This window comes from Eufriesea mexicana, unplaced genomic scaffold, assembly GCF_001483705.2.
Source record: "Eufriesea mexicana isolate 0111107269 unplaced genomic scaffold, ASM148370v2 scaffold107, whole genome shotgun sequence".
In the NCBI taxonomy this organism is placed as follows: domain Eukaryota; kingdom Metazoa; phylum Arthropoda; class Insecta; order Hymenoptera; family Apidae; genus Eufriesea; species Eufriesea mexicana.
In genome coordinates, this window is record NW_016908335.1 from 767,479 (window position 1) to 778,173 (window position 10,695).

The 10,695-nt window shown below is 25.5% G+C and overlaps 2 protein-coding genes across 2 annotated transcripts; one reads left to right on the plus strand and one right to left on the minus strand.

Annotated features, from left to right (window-relative positions):
- The first annotated feature begins 430 nt into the window (after positions 1-430).
- On the plus strand, positions 431-4,260 carry rha (protein). The gene is given in 12 exon segments (XM_017910904.1): positions 431-482; positions 809-956; positions 1,025-1,280; positions 1,356-2,033; positions 2,111-2,364; positions 2,449-2,692; positions 2,767-2,887; positions 2,978-3,081; positions 3,161-3,442; positions 3,505-3,833; positions 3,917-4,112; positions 4,114-4,260. Coding segments are annotated over 12 exon segments (2,811 nt in total).
- Positions 4,261-4,545: 285 nt separating this feature from the next.
- Mat89Ba (nucleolar protein 6 Mat89Ba) lies at positions 4,546-8,704 on the minus strand. The gene is made up of 11 exons (XM_017910893.1): positions 8,379-8,704; positions 7,824-8,307; positions 7,479-7,757; positions 7,123-7,396; positions 6,761-7,055; positions 6,463-6,687; positions 5,962-6,396; positions 5,717-5,880; positions 5,391-5,644; positions 4,878-5,287; positions 4,546-4,791 (listed from the first exon to the last, which is right to left on the minus strand). Exons 1-11 carry the CDS (start codon positions 8,694-8,696, stop codon positions 4,546-4,548), a joined length of 3,384 nt encoding a protein of 1,127 aa, XP_017766382.1. The 5' UTR covers positions 8,697-8,704.
- Positions 8,705-10,695: the final 1,991 nt, after the last annotated feature.

Here is a 10,695-nt window from a genome sequence, read left to right on the forward strand (position 1 = left end):
TTTTTATAGTACATATATACGTATATTTTTAGGATACTAATAAAACAGCTTAAACGTAATTTCTTAATTAGTATTAAAATTTGTTACCAGGCCAATATGAACAACTAATTATGTCCCGGTATTTATTTAGTGACAATAAATATGGCGTTTATTTGAATTTTCAAATAGAATTAAGAGGGATTTCACAAACCCAATATTATATTTATAGAAATTCCGATATGATTCATTTTATATATGTATATACTTAATGATCCTATACGATTTGTATACGATTTATAAAACTGATACTTGACAATTTAAGTAAAAATACTATATCGTTAAATACCTACGTATCCATAGTAACTGATTTAAATTTTACGGATTTCTTTAATATCCGTTAAATATTTGCTGAATTTATATTAATTATTTTTATGTATTATATTACGATGCAATGGAAGAATTAACGAATTCCGATGTTAGAATTGTATTAAATGTAAAAGAAGGTAAATCTTGACTACTTGTTAACCCTTTATTTATAATAAATTATTGACTACTTGTTAACCTTTTATTTATAATATTTTCTCTTTATGCAAAATAGTGTAACATAAAATAAAAAAAAAAAGTAATAATTACTTGTTATGTTTGCTACCCAAGAATGATTTGCAGTAGATGGAATTCTGCTACCTTGTTTTCTATATATGTTCATAAATATTAATAAATATGCTTCTAAATATCAATTTTGATTTAATTTGAATAATTATGTAATTAAATCTATGTCTATTCTTTTAAAAAATTAAGGAAGTCTAATGTTGCGTGTTGATAACTTTAGGCAAAGGCTTTGAGCAAATTCTATTACCTACGATAATTGTTGCAACCTTGAATGGACATTCTTTAGAAACTGAAGTAATAGAACCAAGTCCAAATCCTGAATATGATCATGACTTGGTTTGGGAAGTAGATAAAAATAGACTACGCAAGTTTGTATCATATATGATATTTATTACAAGACAGCATTTATTATTTTAATTATTATTTAATTTTGTAGGATGAGATCAGGCCAAGTGCCATTAAAATTAGAATGTTTTACTGTTAAGAGCAATGATAGCAAGGAAAAACTAGGGTATCTTTTACTTAGTTTAAGGTCTGCCCAAGTTTCTACTAGAAATAATATTAATAATGTAAAAGCTAATTGGCATAAGTTATTAGGATTGAAAAATGAATTCAAAATACATAAACCTGAGTTACTTCTTACTTTAAGTATTCATGATGTAGAAGTTACAACGTTCAGTGCTCAATTAGAGGTAGGTAATTTATTGCTTATGGATATTTAGTTAACTGTTCAATAATATATGTTATTATAACATATAAAATTACAGTTGAAGAATTTGGCAGAATGTCAACATGCAACTGTTCAATCTAATAAAATAACTCCAATTTTGCTCCGCGATGAACGTCTTATACAATTAGGCCCATTAAATATTTGTTATGAATTATTTTTAATGAGTATCACTGCTATATCTGCAACACATATTGATTCATTACTACCAATAAAGTATAATACGGATATGAAAAACGATTTGCAGTTCTGGTGTAAAATCTTAGAGAATGATGTATACTTTAATCAGTCAAAAAAAGAATATGGAGATTATTGGATACTCAATGAAAAAATTGTAATAAGGATCAGAAGTTCGTTAAAAATTTTCAAAGAATATCTACAATTGAAACCATTTTTGCTCATATATTTGAAATACAAAAATAGTATATTAGGCCAATCAAAAGTAAATTTGCAACCATTAATCCCAACTGATAACATTGAAGAATATCTTAAAATCACTGAAAACACTAGTATTATTTTAAATCAACGATGTTATCTATATAAAACAGATCTCATAGAAAATAATGAAATAGATTGTAGAAATTCATACCTTGATTTACAGCTAAAATTACAATATGTAGGTAAAACAAATGTAACAATGAATCCTTCTAATGCAATTATCAGTGATTTAATCACTCTTAACTCTACTAAGGAATTAAAAACTAACTTTAAAGAAGTAGTAAGCTTTTCATGGAATAAACCATATGATTATAGCATATAAAATTAATGTTCACTATTTTTAATTGTAATTTCCAGAATTATAGTGAAATAAATAATCATAGAAATCCTGCTGGAGATTTTGGAAATAAACATACTTTAAATTGTGATACTGTTAAAGATCAATTTAATGATGCTATTTGCTCACATTCAGTTGATACATGGGTATATCAATCTAATATTAATGATTACTCTAAAAATGTAGATACATATCATTGTTATTATTTAAATATTCTATTGATAGCAATTAAAGCAATATCTTCAAAATTGACAGTACCAAATATGGAAATACGGTATTTATTAATTTAATAGTTGTAACTAGTTCTTTATATCATTGAGATTATTTCAATTATATACACCTCTCTTCTCAAATCTAGGTTCCATCACCCAAAAACTGAGATTACATCAACATTTCATCCAAAAGTACCACTTTCATTAGGAGAAAAAGTGAAATTACAAAATGTAGGATGCAAATTACAATTTATATCAGCAATAAACGAAATCAGACAGTTATTGTTATCATTTCCACTAAAAATTAGCATATACAAAGTTGAAGGAAGTACCAAGACTTGTATATCAGAAAGTAAAATTGACACAAAGGAATTATTTTGTCAAAATAAGGTAATATACCATATTAAAAAGTATAATGTTTTACACTTGCATGTACTTATTAAAATTTAATAAATAAATCTCAGACTGAATACCAATGTGATATACCTCTGTATGATATGGAACAAAATAGTATTGGTAGTTTATATGCTATATTAAATTTAGAAGATCATGGGCCATACTATAGAATTAAAAGAATTACACCTAGTAAGTTTTTAACATGAATCATGAATTAAGTTTTTTTACTTATTTATTTAATGTAAGTAAGAGAGAGTACAAAACATGTTTTTAAATTAGGTGAAAATTTGGGTCCACCAATCTTAGATGATAGTTTAGCATACAAAATAGTGGATGAGTTAGAGACTTGGAAAGAACGACAGATGGAAATATTTAAAGTCGAGGTAAAGACATATCTAAATGTAAAAAAAGTGATATTACAACTACTATAAGTATATTATATCATTTTTCTCAATAATTTAGTTAAAAAAGAAAGAAGATCGCCATTTAAATTTACTAAGCCAAGAATGGCAAAAGCATAGAGAAAATTTAGAAACAAAACTTGCATGTAGCGTCGAACAGTGTAAAATGTTAGCAAACAGTTTAAATAATGCTACAGAAGATTTAAGAACACGAAGATTGAAAAGCCTTGAAAAAGAAACTAGACTAATTAAAGCAAATGAAGATTTACAGTGGAGGTATGAAACAAAATTACGGGAACTTAAAGAATCATTTCAGACAGTTCAGGAAGAACTTATGACAAAGGTTGGTAAAAGAACTTATTTCCTATAGTCTATATTAAATTATACATAATTAATGTATTATAGATTAATACCCTTGAAAAGAGAAAAACAACTTTAGAAACACAAATTGAAAAATTAACTACTGAAAATGAAAAATTACAATTGCTTGTATCACAACAAACTGAAGAATTGGAAACTTATCAAAAAGGCTCATTAACACAAGATCAAACGGCAAATTTATTGCAAGAATTAAAAACACTTGAAGAAAAATTGCAAAATGCACAAGAAAGTAAATCTTTTTTTAAAGAACAATGGGCAAAAGCAGTTCGTGAAATTCATCACATAAAAATGGAACATCAACAAGCAATACAAGTTCAAATTAAAAATAGTAAAGAAGAATTGCAAAACTTAGAGTATGTGCTGCTTATAAGTATCATATATTAAAAATTAATACAACTAACAAAAATTTCTTATATTTTTTTGTCTTTCTATATAGTCTAGAAGAGATACTGTGTGCAGATTCTACTGCTTTGACAAATGACAAAATATTACTAAATGAAATTCAAAAAGAAATTGATGTAATTAAGCCAAAAGCATATTTTATTGAGAAAGATACTTATTCTCAAGTATATACACCAAGTTCTATGGGTTCTAAAATCTCGCAAAATGTTAATAGAGGTATATTAAAGAGATCGGAAAAAAAAATCGGAAGAACAGGATGAACGATTACAAGCGCTACTCGAGGAACGTGATTCCCTCTTAAAAACAGGGAGTTACACAATTGATGACACAGTTATTATGAAATTAAATAATGAGATCAGATCTTTAATGATGAAATGATTTTTTATATGAACTATATTCTAAAATATTTCAATATGATACTATAATATAAAATACTTTACAATGCTTTTTTACATCATATATATATATATATTTTCATTGAAATAAATATATTTTGTTTTATTGTATTTTTATCTAATTATGTTTTTTATGTCAGATTTAAAATAATCATTTTCATACTAGGTTAAGAAATTTCGTACTAAATAAATAAATTATAATGCAAGTAACGTAAAAAAAGGCTTTACTTTAAATCTTACATTTCAACTTATTTATGCTACAAAATTGTCAGATTAAAGAAAATCTTTTTGATTGAAAATCTATCGCTTCGACGAGACCTTTACCAAGAATATAAAAGTCTTGAATCATTGCCGAAAAGTTTAAGACTAACTGATTATTTTCATTACATTTTCGACCACTGATATTTGATACCTTAAAATCCTTGATTTCTAATGCAGAAGGTTTCAATAATACTCCAATTAGTGTACCACCGTAAGTATCATGGAAAAACAGGGCAAATTCGTCATAACCATTCTAAAAAAAAAAATATCAATAATTTATCAAAAACATAAAAATATATGCTAAGTACTAATATTATATGAAATGTCACTTGAACTTACTCTAAGATCTCTTAGGAAATATTGCACAGGATCAAAATCCACAATTGGTATCTTTTGTGCTGAATGATGTTTATATGGATACAATTCAACAATTGGATGTGCATCACTAACATCAACTGCCTGTAGAATTTTAGGAACCATAGATGATTTCAAGTATATTAAACAATCATATTCTGTGAGTGGTGGTCTAAATAAAGGTTTGAAATCTAATAGAACTTTTGTAAAAAGCTGACTTTCATATAATTTCAAAGATTGTCTAGCCAATGCTGTAATACGATTTAAAATAAGAATAGATGGTGCTTTTCTTGTCCATAATGATCTTTGTTGATCATAAGGAGTAGAGATAAATAAAGGTGGCAAAGAATCACGAGATGATCCAAAAAGTGTTTCCACAGCAATTATTTCTTCCCCTAGAATTAAATATTATATTGCAGAATATAATTATATTATGGAAACTGTATATTGACAGCTCTTAATAATAAAATAACAGATGATAAGGAAGTAAATAATTACTAGACATTTCATTATTGAAATTTACGATGACAGGATCTGTATTCCAATGACCCTTTGCAAACATTTCTAAAAGTCTCAAGAATGTTACTTGAGGCATTTGAGAAGGTTTATACGATGTAGGTGTTAAATACATTGAAGCTACAAGTAGTTCAACCACTATATCTGGTATATGAAAATCATCTAAGAGCTGAGCAGATAACCAACGTTTTGCTAAACAACAAGCAGGGCCAAAGGATGGTTGTTGAGTATGTAATCTACAATGTAAATAGAGTCATGTTTTAATCTTAAGTTACAGTACAATAATTTTTTAAATAAATCGATCTTACCCATGTAAAGCACTAGTTAGCTTCGGTAGTTCAAATAACTTATTTTCTAACTCAATTGATTCTTCATTATCTTTGTATTGTATTATTCCATCCCTAGTTATTCGTTGTTTCAAAAAAGTAATTTCTTTTTGATGCGATATTCTTAACCGAAATACAAATCCATCCTGATAAAAAATTTTAACGAATTATCTATATTAAATAATATTTTTATCAATGAATATGAAACATTATTTGAAAATAATAACCTTATATACATCGATATATGAAAAGTTTGCATTTGCTTTCAACATACATTGTTTCCTAAGGCATTCTGCAATTTGTATGTGAAAAGCCGCTTTTGTTTTTCTAAAAGCTTCCAAATCATCTGGCCATTTTCCACTAGTTGATAATTGCAAACTTACTTCATGTGCTCTAACATACATAGGTATTGGAATAACATTTTTTAATAATATCAAACAATTTTTATTCTTTCGAATAGGTTGTTTACTATGTTGATGAACTGTTGCAAGTTGTGGGAAAACATCTGCATATCGAAAAACGGCACTAGATCCTTGAACTCCGTGGATTGATAAGGGAATGTCTGTTAAAGACATCAAATCTTTCTCAAGACAATTAAATGCATTTATTACTTTTAACGCTGCTTCTTCTCCCGTTCCATAAGCAAAATGCGTTATTTTGAGCTAAATGTTATAAAAATATTAGTTTAATTATATAAATATTAATAAAAATTTATAAAAAATTATTACTTTTTGTAGTTTTACGAGTTCTTCTATTTCATCAGCAATGTACACAAATTTATTTCTGACAAAACTTAATTTTTTTGTTAATAAAAAAATTATAATCTTTTTACATATTAATCTTTTTCCAGCTAATGTTTTGCCTTTCGACCAAACCACAGCTTCTCGGATAGTTCCGTCTTGAAATCGTCTTAATTCTGATTTTTTGCCCCAAAATTTTCTAAATTCCATTGCCTAAAATGTAACAAATGTTATGTAAAAATAGATTAATATTCTCTAATTGCGTTTAAATGAATGACTTACATACCTCTGGTAAATTTGCTTCAGGTCCTTTATCAACAACATTAAAACAGTATTCTGGATTTAATTCTAACCCAATAAAAATTGTCCAGACATCATTTCGCTTATCTTCTGTACATTCCCATTCTGAAGCTCCATTTGGTAAAACACAAATTTGATGCACTCTATTTGTCAATCCTTTTTTGAGAGTATTATAAAGAATTTTTATTGCTTGGGTTTGATAATCTGGACCATAATCTAGCTTATCTTTATTATTTGAATTAATGTTTACTAGACTTTTTAACATTTGTGTATCATTAAACCTATACAATTTTAAATTTTATTATTCAGTTATCAATATATATTTTCATAAATTGTGAAAATAATTACCATATAAAGTGATCAAATGCCATGTGAAATGGTACTTTTCTCATAAAAAGTGATTGGAAACTGTTTGCATGTGCACTATCTAAGTGATTTAAACAAAGTTCTGCTTCTCTTTGTAACCATTTATATGTACCTTTAAATATATACGTAGCAATATTATAATAACCAGTGGTATCCAAAAATATACAGTCATAATATTCATGATAGCTTAAAACTTTATTTTTGCTATCTTCATTTTGATTCATAGTTATTCCAGTTTCACACAAGTCAATTTGTACTAATAAAGTAAACAATATCAATTATCAATAATAATCTAAATAACAAACCTTTTATCACTTATATATACTTGAATATCATACCTAAATAATTCCACACATTCCTTACAATTTGATAGCTACTCATAAATGTGTTTAATTTTTTTATAGATAATAAATATAGAATGAACATTGTTATGATATATCCATTAAAACTTGCATAATCTTTTGCTAATTCACGTTGAGTTAACCATATCTTTAATAAGATAATAGCATCCCTTAAATTTGGGTACTCTTTTATTACTTTCATATCATTATTATGTATTTTCATAACTAAATCATGCAAAATTATAGAATTATAATGTGGTGTTGGTAATAATTCCTCTGTAAATATAAATATTAAGACAATATTACTATTTCCATTAGAATATTCTAAATAAGAAAAGAAACTTATTAAAAACATACTATTGTTGGTTTCACTGAAAAACCATTCAGTTCTAACATTATTTTTTTCTGGTAAAAATCTACATAGTTTAAAACTTTCCTCTTGAGCTGATATGTGTATCAATACATTAATTTTGGTGCCCAATTTTCCACTTGGTATAATCTTTAAAATTGGTCTTAATGTATCATTCATAAACTTTTTGCTTTTAGCAATATCATCAGTAATATTAGATGCTATGCATGTCAAATATATCATTTTCTTTTTTATATATCTATAGTTTTGATAGTCTTGTTTTTGAAACATTTTGACAGGCATTTCAATCATTATATCTACAGTACTATTTGGACCAATAGCAGCATCAAACGCATAAGATCCTATAACAGCAATATCTGATGGTTTAAGAAATTTAAACATCCCTTTTGTTTCTTCTGGTACATTAGGCATTAAAATATTGACATTTAATTTTTTCTCCAACTCGTTAGCTGAAAGCTATATTTAAAAATTAATTTATAAAATATTTGTTTTAAATCTCATTACACTGATTAAATCAATCTACATACTTGATATTCTTCTGTTTCCTTTATGGATTCAATAGTTTTCTTAAAATTTTTGAACCAATCATCAAACAAACGTTTATACTTATCTTTAATTCTAACTTCATTTAACATTTCCTCAATCTGTAGTCTAAATAAGTTGGAATGAAATAAATTTTCTGTTTCTCTAAGTTGATTTAATTCTTCAACAGTTGGTGGTTTAAATAAATCTTTGTTTAATTTTCTTTTCTTTTTTGGTAAAATATCTGTGGGATCATCAGTAACTTTTCTCCTATTTTTAATAGATACTACATGAAAATTTTTCTTCCTATTAACTTCTTCCATTTTTTTCTTTTCTTCATTTTCTTCATCTTCAGTTTGATTAATTTCATCATTAGAATAATAATCATTTTCAAGTATCAAATTATCAGAATGGTTTAAAAAATCATTTATATTTGCCTAGAATATGTAAACTTCTTATCCAATTTATGCATAAAAATATTTAAGGTTATATAAACATAATGAAATTTCGTTTTATAAATACTTGCCTTATAAGGTATTTTCATGATTATCTTTTAATTTTTTAATTATTATTACTCTTATATTATGAAGTACATAAAAATTAATTCAAAATATATAACAAAACATTTCACATTCTCAGGAGATCGTTTTGAACGTACGTTTAACCACGTGAGTTCACGATGATTTAACATTAGCGCCATCATTGGATTTCTCGTACGCTTGAATAATCGATATAATAATATCGACATTTTCAAATTTTTAAATTGTCTAAAGATTAGAATTTATTGTATCAAATTTTAGTATTATAAATATTAAATTTTTTTATATTTTTTCATAGACTAATATGTTATTCTTCTGGCATTTATTATTATATATTTATAACATGTATACTTAAAACATGTTAAGGTATCATATTATACAATTAATGTTATTAATTTCTATTTGTTGTTACAGCACAGGCAACGGGAATGTTATAAAAAAAGAAATACATACTTCAGAAAATTACATAAATTATTAACAGTAGGATCAAACTCATATCTATATGAGTTGATTACTCAAGGTATAAATATATGTAGTATTTATTATACTGCACAAATACATACATATACGTATGACCTCAGCAAACAATGAAAAATTATATTATGATACTAGAGATATAACTTAGGAAGAAACAAAATTAACATATTTAATAAGACATAGCTAAGTATTAAGTATATAGATAATATACTAATAGATACAAATATATATGTATTGTCATTGTAAAAAAGGAAGTTTCACCACGTGTTTCAATAGAAAAATAACTTTGATACGAAGGTAAAAAAATTAAATTAAGAGATTAATAATTAACAATTATTAAATTATGAAGTATGTAGCGAAGTATTATTTGCAATTATAAAATCGAATAAGAAAAATCTGATCATTTATACTACACAAAAAATAACGTAGTAGTTCTGAAACAACCATGATCTTCACTATGGAAGCCCACTTTTATTTAAAGAAAAAGCATGAAGGAAGATATACATCTTAAAATAAGATGTGATGATATTACGCACGTGCATAGCTATAGGTACCTATAATAACATGATATTAAAAATTTGTACAATGTAAACATATAGCTTCATAACATAAAAGTTATTTTGCACCATTTTTGGAAGAGTTAATCATACACGAAGGAAACGTTAACACCCTTGTTTTATATGTATATGTATATATGTATGACGAAATTAAATTAAATTTTCTTAATCATTCACATTTGTTTTCATTATGAAATATTTAACATTTTGTAATTAAGTATATAGGTGAGATTGTGAAAACGAAATAAAATAAATTTTATGATTAGCACCTTGTTAGATTATTGAAATAAAATATACAACAAACAAAGTGCATTTTGACAATAATAATAATAATAATAATAATAATAATAATAATGATAATGATAATGTGCAAACATATAATTATTATTAATGAACCCATAAAAATTAATTTTTGATCAAAATAAATATTACATTTCATTGAACAATAATTTTCGTAACCTAAATATATTATAGTATTTGATATCTTTTATTACATAATTTTTATGGAAATTATATGTACTTTTTGGGAAGTCAAAACAATGTAACACTTTTGTAAGTACCAGTAAACATATTTTCCAAATAATTTATTATATTTAATGTTTTTAAACAAAATAAATGTTTGTTTAAAAAAATTATGTAATAAAGAATACAATATAATTAATTATAACTAGGAAAAGCACATAGAAACGAGTTTGTTTGAATATTGTAAAATCTGAAATGGCTAATAAATTTATAACAAAACAGTAGGC